The following is a 16863-nucleotide window of genomic DNA, read 5'->3' as shown; positions in this document are numbered from 1 at the left end:
TTTGGCCATGGGGCCAGCTACCCTGGCTGTGTGCCCAGGACCCTCCTCCTCCCCAGCCCACCGGAGAGGGCAGAAGGATGGAGAGACAGCCCTGAGGCTGTGGGAACACTGCTCAGCAGCAGCCAAACCCCTGCTGAATTATCCACCCCCCTGGCTGCATGGAAATGAGCTCCAGCTCAGCCAGACCTGGCTCAGCCAGGCCAGACTGAAATTTCCCACCCACTTGGGACAATCCTCAGTCACTTATGCGCCGAAGAAGTGGGAAACTAAAATCACTCAGAGCAGCACCTTTCAGCAGATTTAGTTTAAAATTTTGTGAAGGGAAGAGGGACCTTGACTGACAGGCAGACATGCACACACCCTGTGCACGTGCAGAATTACCTCTTAGAAATTAGACCTCTTAGACCTACAGAATTCCTCTTAGAAACCAGGTGAAAAACAAGAGCCAATGATTACCCAATTCTTTCTTCAGTGGACAACTATTCATAAACATCTCATGGAAAGAACTTAATGGAAGGATCTTTTGGGAACACATGGAGTCTTAAAAAATGCCGGTTTTTTTCTACTCATCTCATTTTTTTTCTGAAGCAAAACCAGAACTGTGTGACCTCTGTGCATAATGACAACTCAATGACACAGCTCTCATTCTGAGTGTGGAATATGAAATGCTCACCATGAACTGCTCAAAAATAATCCTCAGGCCATGATTATTCATAGAAATTATTTGGTGAGTAATTTCAATTAAATAAATTCACGGAATCAAGAAAAATAGGCTAAACTAATAGAATGCATTATTTATGATGAATAATTAATTTGGAGGAACTTTCTCCCACTATTGCAGAAAGCCAGCTCAAGGCATAGGGCACTGAAGTCTCACTTAAGCCCTGTTTTGAGGTCTTAATTGTGGGCTTTCATGATGAATCACTGTAGGCTGGCCCTCTGCCCAGGACTGAATTTCACCCATTGCTCCTGCTCCTCACATATTTCTAGATATGCCATTAGCACAGTGGAATTTGTATTCTTTCAACTTCACTGCCATAAAAATGATGATATGGAGAGATTTCGTTATGTTCCTTTTACTATTAAAAACTAAAAGGAAAAATCTCACATCAGCTCACCAGACTTTCAACAGTGAACGTTCATCATACCCATACATCAACTGCATTATGCAAATATGAGCCCCCTGTCCACTGAAGTCAGGCAAGAAGACACAATAATTTAAACAAGACTCTCCAAATCACTAAAACCACTTGTGTGCACTTGTGCTTGCATGATGGGACATTTCCAGTTAAAAACATTCACCGTATGTAACACATAGATTATGATTCTCAGGACAGCAGAAAAAAAATATACTTGTAAATGGTAGTGGTATAATTTACTGTAGACACAATAAATTTGAAACACAATAAATAATAGATCCATTATTTTTTAAGGATGGGAAAATAAAACCTCACACTTCTCTTGTTTTGTTTATTGTTTTGTTTGTTTTTGGTTTTTTTTGTTCTTGTTGCTCAGCAATGCCAGTACAGAATATCTATCATCAGGAAGATTCATCTCATTGTTCCTATCAGAGAAAAAGACCCATTGACATGATGAAACAAAGCACTTCCAAAAATATTTAAACCACTCGATAAAACCTAAGTGCCAGCTTTGAAGCTAAGCATTTGTTCAAAGATCTGATCCAAATACCACTGAAATCAGTCGGAGTCCTTCCACTGACACCAAAGGGCTTTGGATCAGACATGCTACTTTCCTGAATAGGATGGAGACATCCATAAATATTAATTGTCTCAGAGTGCTTTGCTGGGTCCTGTGATAAAAGGTGTGAGTGTACTAAGGGAGTGGATATTTGTTCTGCTAGGCAAGAAAGAAAAAAAAACTGGGCTAAATCTAAACTAATGATCAATTCTTAATTGCACAGTGGTGAGTCTGTCAGTCTCCCCAAAGCACAGGCTACCAGGGATGCCTTCTGAAAGACAGCTTCTCTCACATTTCCTGCTGAAACCAATATTACTGTCATTAAAACACATTAAACTCTCTTCTTAAGACAGTCAGGATTAATGGTACAAAAAATCAGAAACTGGTAGTTCTGCTGCTGCAGTTTGTACCACCAGGGTAGAATCACACTGTGCTGTTATAAAACAGATTACCCCAGATATATTGAAACAAATCATGATGTAGTCTCCTTACAAAAAATCATGTTACAGTTAGATAACGGGTCTCAAAAATGCATAACCTTGGTCAGGAAGCAAAAACTGAGGGAAGAGTTAGAAAGCACACTGATTTTAAGTCATAGTTCATTAAATTCCTTCATTTATACAATAGGTAGTCATGAAGTGTCAGTGAACATTATTCTGAAGTAGGCCAGCTCTCCATATGTTTGCATGGTTGGGAGAAATGGAGCTAAAAAGCACATCTGGAAGCCAGAGAAATTGCTTACAGTTGATGGCACAGGCAATCACTGATTGCCAGCCAAAGGCCACTCAGTAGACACCACCCTGGAGTGCCCCTCTGCCCTCAGACTGCCTCCTCCAGCAGCTCTCCTTCCACCGAGGCTTCATCCCAAAGGTCTCCCTCCTCTGCCTCTTGGCAGGGGTGGCTCCAGATGTTGCTGGGCAGCCCAGGATGGACACAGGGCCACAGAGGGCACAGGCTGCCTCCCTGCCTCTCCTGCTCACCCTCCTTCACCATCCCCAGCTCATTCCTTGCCCAAAGAAAGTGGAAGACAGAGACTCTTTCATCCTGTCCTTTTCAGCACTTCCCAGGGCTGGTGGATGACATAAAACCCTGGATTACAAGTAACAATTATTTTGCATACACTGCTAAATCTGGAAACTGTTTATTTCCTTAAGAATTCCTTTTAAGTGAGGCTCAAAAATTCACTTTGCAGTATAGGAAAGACTCCAAAAAAGGCTTCCATAGTTATGGAAGTAGAATATCTCCAACTACAAAGAGACACACATATGCACAGAGAAAGCAAGAATACAAGGTACTTGTTGAAAAGCAGTGATGATTATCCCAGAACCCTGAAAGCTTACATGGAGTAGGCATCTCATATGCAGTTCAGGATTATAGGATGAGGAACATATAAGATCAGCAAATACCTACATTTACAAATTCCTATTGTTTTAGTGATCAGCCATCATGTTGTGTTCACAGAAAGCAATATTGGCTTCTACTTATACTATATGAATAAACACTTCTTTACTTACCAGCAACATCCAGGCTACTTTAATAGATTCTAATGATCAGTAAAACTTATATCCTGCCCTCTATCCAGTTCACAGAGGTTTTGCTTTGTTTCTTGCTGCCTTCATTTCTTTATTCCATCAGACTTGGTGCATATATTTGTTCCTTCACTTATATACAGAGAAGCAAACCCAGAAAAACTGATAGGTAAAGTCATGTAAGTAGTGTTTAGCATCCACCTGCAGATATAATGTGAAGAAAGTAAATTATCTCCACATTTTTCCAGACTTTTTCTTCTCCTTGATATTTACTCTCCCAGAAGGACAACAGCATGATGTGCACTAGGCAGGAAGGGTAATGATCTGTGCCAAATTTTATGTGCTTATGCTTCATGCTGTGGTCTGGCTTTTTGTTCCCCTGCCAGCAGACAGATAAAGTGGTGGCTTCAGGACCACACAGACAAGAGCTGCACTGGTATATGGAAGAGCACAGGGCTAACAGAGTGCTTGAAGCAGGTTAAGGCTGCTACCAGGCAAGTATTCAGTTCATACTTGCTCTGCAGCTGTCTGGGAGTGTCCCCACGGGAAACAGGTAGGGGATAATTAAGGGCTCTTAAGCCAGCAGACAAGGATATTACAAGGATAAACATTTCAAAGTGAAGACAGTTAGATGCAGAGTTGTAGAGAAAGCCCAGGCTTTTACCTGTGGGGGATGAAACCCATCAGAACAATTTACCAAACACGATGGCAGATTTTCACCATAGGCAACTCCTAAAATATGCCTGGCTATGTTATTGGGTTTCAATTTTTTTTTTTCTTTTTCCTATGAAGTATGATCTAATTTGAACAGGAATTAATTCAAATTTAGCTGATGGCTTGGGTGGTTATGCAAGATTCAAAAGCCACAATGGTTCTATTAAGTCTCATAATCTATGCATCTGTATTGAGACTTCATGACTTTGCACAAAAAGGAGCATTGAGGGAACACAGCTAAATATTTGGGACCTCCACAATGCTTACAAATCAGGCATAACCTTGAGTTTACCCAAGCCCTCATGGGCTGCTGTACCAACCTGCCTCCTGGCCTTTCATCCCTGGAGGTTCCCAGATAGTCATAGACTGGAAATGTTCCTCCATTCAATATATAAAATATAAAGGCCTTAAAACAGGTGGAGGAAAAAAGCTGTTCTTTTGAACTCTGTTTTTAATTGAAGGGATTATAAAACACTTCAGACATGCTGAGAAATCAGGACTTTTGTTCCTAAATAAAAAGCTGAAACTACTATTTTTTTTTTTTTAAATCCTTGTTCCTCCTCCTACAACCATGGTTATTATATGCATGCATTTGCAGTGTAATAGAATCAGTATCATCTCTGTGTCTTATTACTGTTGCAATCCCCTAACACGCTGTTCCTTGCATCCCACATGAATCTGGTAATTACTGCTGAGGCATGCCATGCGTACGCTCTCCCTTCCAAGGCAGCAGCAGCAGTGCCACAAACACATTTCCCACAGATTAGTAAACACAACCAAGTGGGACAGTGCATGTTGCCTCATAAACCAACTCCAGGACATGGTCCTTGCTCACCAGAAAGCTGTGCCTGACTGAAACTCATGGACATGAAACAAATGTACACTCTGAGACAAGGGACAAATGCACTGGACTTGTGCTTTCATTTTTGCTGTGTGTTGGAGCAAGCCCTGTGAGAGCTGGCAGTGCTGTGCTGGGTTGCTCAGGTGAGATGTGATGAAGGGAGGTTACAGGAGCTTCTGTGTGCCTCTGTGTGGTGCCAGTGTGGGCCAGGTGTGTGTGAATATGCTCCCTTCTTAAAATAATAAAACAGCAAAAAAAAAAAATCAACCTGGGTCTCCTTTTTACCTTCTCTTTTTAGGCTCTTGCCCCCAGACTATGTTAGAAACAGCTGAAAACAGGATTTCCTACAGCCTGTAACTAGTCCAATTTTGCTCCCCAAATGCCATATCCTCATGTTTAGAGCAGAAAACAAGCAAAAAATCTCACAGAATAATAATCTGGCTGCTGGTGCATTAGTATTGTAAAACAGCAGGTCTGCCACACAGATCTTTCCTGATCTTAGCAATTTTTGCTCCTGAATTCAGCTGGATAAAGAGTCAGAATGGAGCAGCTCTGAGCACATTTCAGAATCTCAATCTTGTTGAAATTCACAAAGCACCACACCAAGAGCGTGCTCCAGTGTGGGATGCTCCTGCTCTTGTCACAACCTCTCCAAATTTTAGATAGGGAATCTGCAACTGCTTCAATCCCAAATGCAAACTCCAGCACTATTCCTGTCCAGGAGCACTGCAAAGGCATCTGTGCTGGCTGCTGCAGGATGTTACCTTTTCCAGCATCAAGAAGAGAGATAAAAATAGACAGCACATTTCTGCTGCTCCTAAAATGTGGGCTCTGATACATAATGGCTAAAGAATACCACAAGATGACAGTACCACTTTTGCCAATTTCAGAACTCTTTTGCAGCAAACCTTTACATTCTAGAGACTAAGTAAAGTGCATATAATACCCTATGAGAATCTGGTAATAATGCACCGTGCCTTGCTAGCACTTCAGAAATTCCCTGTAGAGTGCCTTTTTGTCCCCTGCCCCCAGTGTGAATGCAAAGTTTTACCTTTAGATAGAGACCAAGAGCAGCCATCCTTTCCCATCACACAGATCTGTGCCCAGGGCATGGAGCTTAAGCAAAGTCACAATAACCAAGATCCAAGATCTTGCTCCTTTTAAAGGCAGACAAATGCTACACCGCAAACATTTCAACGGGGCAGTAGGACTAATCCAGCCAGAGGGAATGATGGTGTTAGATGTGGCTAAGTCTGGCTACTCAGTACTCGGGGGAGCGTTCCAGAGGGCGCAGGGATTCAGGCTTGGGACTGCCGCTGCCTGGTTTGGTGGAAGGTGTTGAACTTCCCTGAACGTGTAGAACACCAGCGTGCTGGGCAGAGCTCGGCACGGCAGTTTGGGAAGGGGGCTGCTCCAGCCGGAGCGGGGGATGGATGCTGATGCCAGATCAGGATTCGCAGCACCGCTGCTCCCGGAGCCGGAGTGTGCATGTGTGCGATGTGTGATGTGCGCGTCTGTGCGGCGTGTGCGGAGGATGTGTGCGGGCTGCGCGCGTCTCTGTGCGGTGTGCGTGTGTGCGCGGTGCGTGCGCGCCTGCCGGCTGCCTTTTGCCGAAGGAGCTGCTTGACTTGCTCTCTATTTTGAGGGCGCGGATTCAGGGACTCGGGGCCAAAATTTCTCCAGACCCAGGTAAATCCGCCTGTTACCTTATTCCCCTTCCCGGCTCCGAGTGCCCGCGCTGTCCTGCAGGTGCTGTCAGAGCGCTCCCGCGAAGAGCAGCCGAGCCGGGAGCGGAGCCGGCTGCCGGAGCGGCGCAGGGAAGGGGGGCCGGGGCCGGGGCCGGGGGCTGGGACGAGCGTGTCCCCCCCGCCCCCGCTGACGTCAGCGCGGCTCCGCGCGGGGCTCCCGGCAAAAGCGCCGCGCCGCGCCGCGCCCCGCGCACTGCCCGCGCAGCCCCGCCGCGCTCGGCCCCCGCCCGCACAACTTCCACGCTGCCCGGGACGGGCCCGGCCGGGACGGGCCGGGACGGCGGCGCCCCGCCGGGCTCCTGCTGAGGCGTGAGCGGGCGATGCCGCTCGCCGCCGGGCGCCTGGCTCCCGGGGCGCGGCGGCTCTCGGCGGCGGCTGCTGCCCGCGCTGCCCGCTCGGGCGCCCCGAGAGCAGGTAGGGGCGCGGGGAGCGCGGGCTGGGGGCGCCGCTGCGGCGGGGGGTTCGCTGTCAGCCCGTGCGTGCCCCGCTGGGAGATGCTGGCAGGCGCCGGCAGCCGGGACGGGCGGCGGGGATCGCGCTGCCGGCGGCCGCCGGGGCGGGGGCGGCGGACGGGGGATCGGGAGGAGAGCCCAGCCTAGGGACCCCAGCGTCGGGGAGCTCCCCGACGGGGCTTCCCATAGCAGCTCCGCAGGCGCTTTCCGAGAGCAAGAGACGGGAGGAGGAGGGGGGGATTCCAGAGGAGTTTGGAAGCCGCTGCCTTGCAGCTCCCCTTCCCCCCCAGCCTTCCGACCTGCTTTCGCTCTCCCCGTGCAGCCTCTGTTGCCGGCCGTGTTCACTGGGGATTTTTTCTTTCTCTCCTTACCTGTCTCAAAAGGTTTGACTGTAGGTACCAAAGCGGGGATCGACGGCGCATAAAGATGCTGAAGGGTGTTTGGTTGCTCAGTTTGTTAACAGTGGCTGGGATCTCGTGGACAGAGAGTCGCAAACCTGCCAAAGACATTTGCAGCAAGAGCCGCTGCCCTTGCGAGGAGAAGGAGAACGTGCTGAACATTAATTGTGAAAACAAGGGATTTACAACCGTCAGCCTCCTCCTGCCGCCCCCGTCCAAGATCTACCAGCTGTTTCTCAATGGGAACGCACTGACCCGCCTGTTCCCCAATGAGTTCGTCAACTATTCCAACGCCGTGACCCTGCACCTGGGCAACAACGACATGCAGGAGATCCGCACAGGGGCCTTCAGCGGCCTCCGCACCCTCAAGAGGCTGCACCTCAACAACAACAAGCTGGAAGTGCTGAAGGAAGACACTTTCCTGGGCTTGGAGAGTCTGGAGTACCTGCAGGCTGATTACAATTACATCAGTGCCATTGAAGCGGGGGCATTCAGCAAACTGAACAAGCTCAAGGTGCTGATCCTCAATGACAACCTCCTGCTGTCCCTGCCCAGCAATGTCTTCCGCTTTGTGCTCCTCACTCACCTGGACCTGCGGGGGAACCGGCTGAAGATGATGCCTTTTGCTGGTGTGCTGGAGCACATTGGAGGCATCATGGAAATCCAACTGGAGGAAAACCCTTGGAATTGCACCTGCGACTTGCTGCCACTCAAGGCCTGGCTAGACACCATCACCGTGTTTGTGGGTGAGATAGTCTGCGAAACCCCCTTCAGGCTTCATGGGAAAGATGTGACCCAGCTAACCAGGCAAGATCTCTGCCCTAGGAAAAGCTCCAGTGACTCAAACCAGAGGGAAAAACACCCTGTCCTCTCAGACCCACAAATCTCGAGGCTATCGCCCACAGCCAACTCTGCCATCAATCCCACCAGGGCCCCAAAATCCAGCCGGCCACCCAAAACTAGGAACCGCCCCACCCCCCGCGTCTCTGTGTCAAAAGACAGACAAATATTTGGGCCTATCATGGTTTACCAGACAAAGTCTCCTGTGCCCATCACCTGCCCAGCTGGCTGCATCTGTACGTCCCAGAGCTCAGACAATGGCCTAAATGTTAATTGCCAAGAGAAAAAGATAAGTAACATCTCCGATCTCCACCCTAGGCCAACCAGTCCAAAGAAACTTTACCTTACCAGTAACTATCTGCAAGTCATCTATAGAACAGATCTCACAGAGTACAGCTCTCTGGATTTGCTACATCTAGGAAATAACAGGATTGCAGTGATACAAGAAGGTGCCTTTACAAACCTCACAAGTTTACGCAGACTTTACCTTAATGGCAATTACCTTGAGGTTCTGTACCGATCCATGTTTGAAGGGCTGCACAGCCTGCAGTACCTCTACCTAGAGTACAATGTCATTAAGGAGATCCTGCCACACACATTTGATGCTCTGAGTAATCTTCATCTGTTGTTTCTCAATAACAACCTGCTCAGATCCTTGCCTGATAATGTCTTTGGAGGCACTTCCCTCACCAGGCTCAACCTTAGGAACAACCATTTCTCACACCTGCCTGTGAGAGGAGTCTTGGACCAGCTCTCAGCTCTGATTCAGATAGACCTCCAAGAGAACCCTTGGGACTGCTCGTGTGACATCCTGGGGCTGAGGAACTGGATAGAGAAAGTCACTGACCAGAACAACCAGCAGTCAAATCCCCCTGTAGTTATCAATGAAGTAATATGTGAGTCTCCCACCAAGCACTCTGGAGAGCATCTGAAATTCCTGAGCAAAGAAGCCATCTGCCCAGAGAACCCCAACTTGTCAGACTCTTCTGTCCTCTCCATGAACCAGAACACCGATACACCCCATCTGGGTGTCTCACCCAGCTCCTACCCAGAATTACACACTGAAGTTCCGCTGTCTGTCCTGATTTTAGGCTTGCTGGTTGTGTTTATTTTGTCTGTTTGTTTTGGGGCAGGTCTATTTGTCTTTGTCCTTAAGCGCAGGAAGGGGGTGCAGAGCATGCCCAGCAGTGCCAACAATGTAGATATAAGTTCATTTCAGCTCCAGTATGGGTCTTACAACACTGAGACCCACGATAAAACTGAAGGACATGTTTATAACTACATTCCCCCTCCTGTGGGACAGATGTGCCAAAACCCAATCTACATGCAAAAGGAAGGGGATCCAGTTGCTTATTACAGGAATCTCCATGAGTTTAGCTACAGCAGTCTTGACCACAAGAAAGAAGACCCCACCAGTCTTGCATTTACAATCAGTGCAGCTGAATTGCTGGAAAAGCAGTCCTCACCAAGGGAACCAGAGCTCCTATATCAAAATATTGCAGAAAGGGTTAAGGAACTCCCCACCGGAGGATTAGTTCATTATAACTTTTGTACCTTACCCAAAAGGCAGTTTGCCCCTTCATATGAATCCAGACGCCAAAACCAGGACAGGATAAATAAAACTGTTTTATATGGAACTCCCAGGAAATATTTTGCAGAACAGTCTAAACCTGAGCATCCTTTACTCCAAGGAAAGCTACAAACAGAACCAGACTACCTCGAAGTTCTGGAAAAACAAACTGCAATCAGTCAGCTGTGAGGGGGGAGGTGGGAGACAAAGGAAATTTTTTTAATGAGCTCAGCACCACATTTCTTTGAGTCTGAACTCACTACTGATGTCATCTGTCGCATTCCCAACATTTCCACTTTTTTAAATCAGAGAAGGAGTGAGAGAGAAAAGGAACTCTTTCAGCATAGCAGGGATGTGGTGTTTCTTTTACAACGTTCCCTTTAAATTATTTCTATATCTCTCTCCTTTTGACCCTTCTCTAGGAACTGTCATTGCAAATGTATCTTTCTGTAATAGATCTTGCATAATTCTTTTTTGATTTTGAAGGAAATGAAGAAGGGGGTCTTTAGGGTTTCTGTTTTTTTGGTTTTTTTTTTCTTTTGATTTCAAAATGGCAACTTAATGTATTATGTAGAAGATCTCCAAAGATCTTTTTTTCCTGGACTATGACTTTCTTTTGTAAATAATAATATACAGTACTGCTGTTTCAATTACCAACTATAGCCACTGGGCGTCACTTTTTTGTGTTAAAGTGCCTTTGCACTTTAAGTACATTATTACTTAATTGTTGCTCTTAGCTTTGATAAATTGAACCTATTTTAATGTGTTGTATTTTTGAAATTAAAAAAAAATTGTAAAATAGATCTATATGTCAGCTGCATTAAATCAGAAGGTTTGGTTTATAGGAAAGCTGCCCTTCTTTAAATGACTCTAGTTCTAGGACCTTGCAGACTCAAATGTAAATTATTGGGGTGTTTTTCCCTCTAGGTTTGTTTAGAGTGACTCACAGAAATCAGCTGAGACGATTTAGCAATGGACTAGAGGTTATCAAATGCCTCAGCCAGGAATAACAGCTCATTAATAAAAGATGTTTAACACAATGTCATAGTGAACTGAACAATTAATGTCCTTCTTAATACATTGCATTGCAGCTCTAACACAGTAATGTTCAATGGCTTAAGATTATTTTCATACTTAACAGAACATTACTCATAATATTTTATGCATTGGATTAGTTATTTTTATACAACTTGGGACAGAATTTATATTTGTAACTTTTTGGACCGAAATTACCATGTCCTCTTCTTGCCAGATACATATTTTTTTCATAAGCAGGGACACCAGCAGGGGTCATCCCACACCTCATTAAATTTATTAACATACAGGCAAATGAACCAACGCCAAAGGTAAAATTTGAATCCAGGACTCCAGAGTCCTCCAAATCAAGGTAGCTGAAATCAGTATGTGCATCCCACTAACTTTTGGCAGTCTGAATTATGTCTATGCCTGTACTTTTTGTCTCTAAAGCAGAAGTAATACTGCAATAGTTCTAATCTGTTAGAAAAAACTACCATTAAGTTCACTGTCTTAAATTTTATAAAATGTTTTTAGTAAACTGAATTCCATTCTCAACTCTCAACATTGGTTTTCTTAAGCTCATCAGTGAACAAATGCAATGAATCTTCTCCTTTCCCATTAACTCAGGCCTGTTTTGCTTCAAGCTTTATGTTATCACCTTTAATTTACTTTTCCTTCATGGAGAATATTGAAACCATTTTTATTAACAAGTAAACAGTCAAACTTTATTAAGCCTTATTAGCTTCTAAATAATTTTTAGATGCAAACATTATTGTGCAATTTAAACAAACAGCCCTTATTTACAACAAAACCAGTTTTGTTTTGTCTGTTCTAAATCCTTATGCAACTGGGATGGTGATCTGCATATAAAGTAGGCCAGGCTTTTCAATTCCTTATTAAAGCAATTGATGGGGTCTGAAAGAAGCACACTGTTTCCTTTTCATAAATAGGTTACTGCACATAATAATCCTTTATTATCATGCAGAGATTGAAGTGGCCTCTGCTGACTGATTTTTAGAGCTTTACTATAGTTAATAATACAGTATCTACAACTTGGAGAAATTTTCAGCAATAGCATTTAAGCTATAAATAACTACAATCAATGTTGTTCTAATCAGGACTTTGCCAAAAGGAAGTTGCTTTATATTTAAGAGCTAAAGAGGCTTTGCATGTGTATAGCCAGCTATCTGAGTCACTTAGTAAAAAGCCTTCTAATGATTTATGTGACATCTGAGTACATTAATATGCTAACATGTCAATTCTTTATGTTTAGAATCCATAGCATCTATGGCTGCTCGTTAGATCAGGTTTAAAATTGAAATGCTACAATGAACTGCTGAAGAATCAGTCTTCAAAATGGTCTCACATCAAGGAGGTGAAATGGTATCACTTTAGTTACACTTGGAATATTTGACTGGAATTACATCCATCTTTGAGCAAGGTACTTGCTTGAAAGCTTCCAGTACTGATTGTCTTATGGCTCCTTCTCCTGGGTAATTAAAAGCATTTATTACTGAAACACTGAGAAAAGTATAAGTATTATTTTAAAGTAAAGTTATTAACTCTTTCCAGGTATTAATTTAGTATTTTCTGCAGAACAAGTGCCATGTTACATCTGGCAGCAGCTAGGATATTATTATTTATTATTCTCCAGTAAGCTAGAACCAATTACAAAGGTTTTTCCCTCAGAAAAAAAGCTAATTTTTCCAACAGAAGTGTCTTCAGTGTTGTAGTGTTTGCAAACAACGGAGATAGACAATTGACTCTTTTAGCAACATTATATTGTTTGCATTTTGTGCTTCAGTCTCAGTACTTTGATGTTTGCTTTGGTGGCACAGCCATACTTTTCAGAGGCTGCTGTTGCTTTACATTTCCTAAGGTTTCCTAGTGGAATTTATTTAATGACTAGATTTTATTTTGCATCACCAGTACCAGCTTAAAAATATTATTGCTATAGATCTTTTAGGTTTGTTTTTATACCCTTCAGCTGACATATTTTGAGCAATTCTTTTCATAGAGTGTCTAGGTGAACGAGAATTTTTCCAGTTACACTTAAAGAGATTTGTTTAACAGGGAAAGTGTGTCGGCAGCTGCTGTATGAAGGTCTCCACATTTCTTCAGCTGTGCTGCCCTGGAAGCTGCTGCTTGTTAGGGGAGAGCTGCTTGCCTGAGCCGTGGCTTGATAATGAGTCTGAAAAAAAATTTCTTTCACAGTTTGAAAAGTTGAACTGTGAAAATTATGTAACCAGGTTAGCAAAGTTGTTGTTATTCCCTCAGAAGAATTGGGTGCAAATAGTTTTCTTTCTTCCTAAGTTTTCTGTTGTGAAAGTGAACTTAATGACCTTTACAGAAACAGTCACAGTGCAGACTGAAGCACTGTTGAAACTATGCAGTTATATCTAGTGAAAATGAGGAGAGCTATACTTTAAAATCATGAATACTTTTTTTTTTTTTTTTGAGACCATCTGGGTAAGTATTAGATAAAGTTTATCAACATACTTCCCTTTTTCTCCCCATTGACAGAAAAAACGTCACTTTTTGAAAAAAGTGTTCTTTGTGTCCTCAAACCTGCTGTGGAGCCACTCCACATGGCCAGTGGTGCTTCTTTCTGCAGTCTCTGTCTTCCATCAGATTTTACCTTTTTGGGCTCCAGCATTTGCTCAGCTCCTACCTCGCCTCTATTATCTGCTTCCAAAGCCCTCATCCTGCCCCAATCTTTCCACTTGCCTCTGTCCCTATGGGCTCTCCATTCCTTCCCTAGCAAGCTCTGCAGGACTGTTTCAGCTCTGCAGGGAGCTGGTGCTGCTCCACCCTGAGCTTAGTCCTCACCTGCCCTGCCACTACCCTGTGTCAAATGAGACACCTGATCCCAGTGTTTTTCCTGGGAGCTGTGCTGGAGGAAAATCTGCTTAGCTGTTCCCTCTTCCCCTCATTGAGCAGAGAGCAGAAGTCTAAAATCACAGAGTGTTTCAGCTTCCACGCAGGTGTGCCAGCCTGGGCAGGTGGCATGACCTGTGTCTGTGCAAGCAGCTCTTGTGAGCAAGAGCACAGGGATGAGCTTGCTGAGACCACTGCCAGCACAGCACTCTTCGCTGTCATTTTGGTGAGTTCTCTTCAGCATGAGTTAATCTCGCCAAAATTATCTGCTAACATTTTCAACTCAAACTGGTTGTGTGTCTCTAAAGTAAATAGCAAAAAATACCAGGCCATTCAAAGGGGATTTATTCCTGCTCACAACAAAAGGTGTGAATTGGGCTAAGATTTGCCTGCTTTCTTGCAGGAAGTGTAGAGAGGATGGATAATGAGTGCTGATAACAGCTAATTCCCACACAGAAAATGGTCAGGCTGGGCTGACTGCAGCTAGCACACCCACATACAACATCCATGCTCTGCTGAGTATCTGCCAGTCTCCACTCCAAGACATTTTTTTCCTGTCCTGAGAGAAGCATTCTCTGCAAGTTTTAACCCTGCTTTGGTCAAATGCACTGACTTTTTATAACGCCACCTTGTGCTGTACAGTAGGGCTTAGTTTGGGATTCTTTCTCTTCCCACCAACACTTGAATTTGTAAAATAAAAGTCACACTTTTAAAAAGTTTGAAGCTGTAATTAGTAGTGTCAAAATAAGGATACCAACAAGTTAAATTGCCTAAAAAAAAGTCTTCTAGAATACTGAGCTTGCATAGGAATACAATAATTTTAAACTGTTCATGAGTGAAATGAGATACTGGAAATGTTAATGAAACTTCTTAGGCTGTTACAGGCTAATCACTGATACAGTTTGTGATTTTTCATATTACTGTTTTTGCAGACAATAAATGTCATTTAACAGAGAAGAAGAAAAAAACTTTTTTCCCAAAGACCTCCTCCAACTGTAGAACTTCAAAATAACATAAATTAACTTATGCAGATGATGTGACACTTCTTGTGTATTTCCCATCACTTTGTCTAAGCATTCCGTAGAAGTACAAAAGTTATTCTTTTCTAAGAGGATCATTAAGTCTGTTTGGATTATTGATCTCATAGCTTTTCTGGGCACAAGGCCAATCATTTTGACTAAGGTTTTTAATCCTAGCTAATGAGGGAGGTGGATTAAGGAGAAGGTTTTTGTTGTTGCTCTTTTGTTCTTGAAGGGTTGGTTGGATTTTTTGAACCAGTAGATTGACATGTTTATGAATACAGATGAATAGATCGTTGTGAATGAAAGAAATGTTGGAGTGGCAGTCAGAGATGCAGTCATTCTCAAGACCAAATAGGCTCAAGAGTATGAGTGAAGTTTGAAAAAAAAGAATGCCATAAAAGTGGCTTTCTTTCTGAGATCATAAACACAGAGGACACCCCTGTGAATACAGCAGCAGGTTTTGTTACATGCTGTTAACCATTTGGAGGGATAAAATTAGAGGCCAGATGCACCTCCATTATCCTTGAGGATAGACTGAAGTGTTCAGGGTTTGTTCTCATCCCTGCCTGTTACCCTGTGTGCACACACCTATACTGCACTGCTTATGCATTCAGTTTGAGAAAGTAAATAAGGTGAAGTTTGGAGGAGCAGAGCTATTTGCAGTATTTCTGAATGGTTCTTATTTCTGTCTTTAAAATTAAATTAATTCACCATTGGTGCGTTCAATGCTATAGACTTTCTACTTCTAAGGTCCTTGGTACAAACTAACTTCTCAGCAAACTGGTCAGATCAGTGAATGTAGCTACTTACAAAATGTGCAACACAAAACAGTGCAGCTGATCTTAAGAAGGAAGGAAACAGTCAAGGTAAAGTAAATATATATTTGCAGTATAATAAATTACATCAGCATTACAAAGTCATGCAATATAATGACATCAGGATTCTTGGTGGTGACAGAGCAAGTGTAGATTTGTGTCCTGAAAATACAGGTTCCTTGTGTCTTCTTGTCCAGCTTGTGCATTGCTCTCCAGAGCCAGAACTGTTAATCACCAGTTATCTTCTGAGGAGGCAGAACAGCATTTCTAAAAATGCACTTTGCATTGGAAAAATCACAGCTAATGTATATAGACCTGTTGTAGTTATCCCCTCTTGAGATAAGACATATTTTCATACAAAAGCCTGGAAAAAATCACCTTGGGAATGCTGATAATGTGACAGAGTCTATTTTAAAACATCTTGATTTTAGTTCTGAAAGCTTCTCATCTGAGAGCCAAACGAGTTGGAGTACAGGCATTTTTTTTCCCATGCTATAAAGTTTTGTCCTTTTCCCTAGGGGTTTGTTACAGGTTTGATGCATGCCATCATCTTAGCCAGACAGCTGAAATGAACACAAAATTTTTTGAGAACTGTGAAAATATAATGACTACATAAATTTTCTTCTAATCACAATAGAACATACAACATGATGTGAAAGCAAATCTGTCAGAGAGGCTTTTAAAGATTCCAGGGAACAGTCAAATCTGAGGAATTCAGGTGTAGGTGCAGAGTACCTTTGCTAGTTTTACACCATCCCTTCTGTGGGATGCCCTGGGATTGGTAGAGTGACAGGAATCTCACTAAAGAAGAACAATCCCATTGAACTCCCTGGCTGTGAGTGGCAGAGGGAAGAGAAAAATGCCTATGTCCTTCTTACCATCACTTAAAAATGACACCTGGGAGTTTTCCAGACTCAATGCTCCTTCCCATCAATCTGAAGTCAGCATATTCCAAGTTTGTACTTCAAGATCAGATTTTCAGTAATGTTTGAGTGATGCAACACTTTGGCTATCACATCTCTTACTCCTGGGTGAGGTTTTCCTTGGAACCTTTGGTTTATTCTATCTCTTCTGAATTTTAATTCTTGATTATTCCTGACTGTGTTCTTGCTATGGAGGTCAAATGGAATCAACTAAATATTTGATTTTTCTTTATCTCATTTCACAAGTAGACAAGTTCTTCATGTATCAGGTTGCTGAGATTTGAACAAGTCAGAAGTTTCAGAAACTCAGTGATCCGCTCAAGTGAGCAAAGCTTTACCCAAAGCCTTACTGCTCCCATCACATCTGCTGTGTTCTGCTAAGCTGCTGATTTTATTCAGATGAATTCCAATTTGAAACA

General features: G+C 43.5%; 1 protein-coding gene and 1 long non-coding RNA gene across 16 annotated transcripts in view; one reads left to right on the top strand and one right to left on the bottom strand.

Annotated features, from left to right (window-relative positions):
- Positions 1 to 16863, bottom strand: part of LOC110480127 (uncharacterized) — a 183054-nt gene that overhangs the window by 20271 nt on the left and 145920 nt on the right. For 11 of the 14 annotated variants that reach the window (XR_014952452.1, XR_014952443.1, XR_014952448.1 and 8 more), the window contains exon 1: positions 6489 to 6642. The exons of 1 other annotated variant lie outside the window; for it this stretch is intronic. This is a non-coding gene — a long non-coding RNA (uncharacterized LOC110480127). Of the gene's footprint in view, positions 1 to 6488; positions 6644 to 16863 lie in introns of those variants that run through there. 2 more of the 14 variants (XR_014952447.1, XR_014952455.1) reach the window with 1 other exon arrangement.
- On the top strand, positions 6242 to 10830 carry SLITRK2 (SLIT and NTRK like family member 2). 2 transcript variants are annotated; one of them, XM_021547863.4, is made up of 2 exons: positions 6242 to 6471; positions 7366 to 10830. In XM_021547863.4, exon 2 carries the CDS (start codon positions 7409 to 7411, stop codon positions 9977 to 9979), a length of 2571 nt encoding a protein of 856 aa, XP_021403538.2. In that variant the 5' UTR covers positions 6242 to 6471; positions 7366 to 7408; the 3' UTR covers positions 9980 to 10830. The 2 variants fall into 2 exon arrangements, with proteins under 2 accessions (XP_021403538.2, XP_021403537.2); XM_021547862.3 differs by lacking the exon at positions 6242 to 6471 and adding an exon at positions 6788 to 6944.

Source organism: Lonchura striata, chromosome 4A (assembly GCF_050655825.1).
Source record: "Lonchura striata isolate lonStrDom1 chromosome 4A, ASM5065582v1, whole genome shotgun sequence".
NCBI lineage: Eukaryota > Metazoa > Chordata > Aves > Passeriformes > Estrildidae > Lonchura > Lonchura striata.
This window is presented reverse-complemented; position numbering and strand designations above follow the sequence as displayed.

What these genes read in the sequence shown, in the direction of transcription:
- SLITRK2 (XM_021547863.4), top strand. Translation starts at nt 7,409, where the DNA reads ATGCTGAAGGGTGTTTGGTTGCTCAGTTTGTTAACAGTGGCTGGGATC.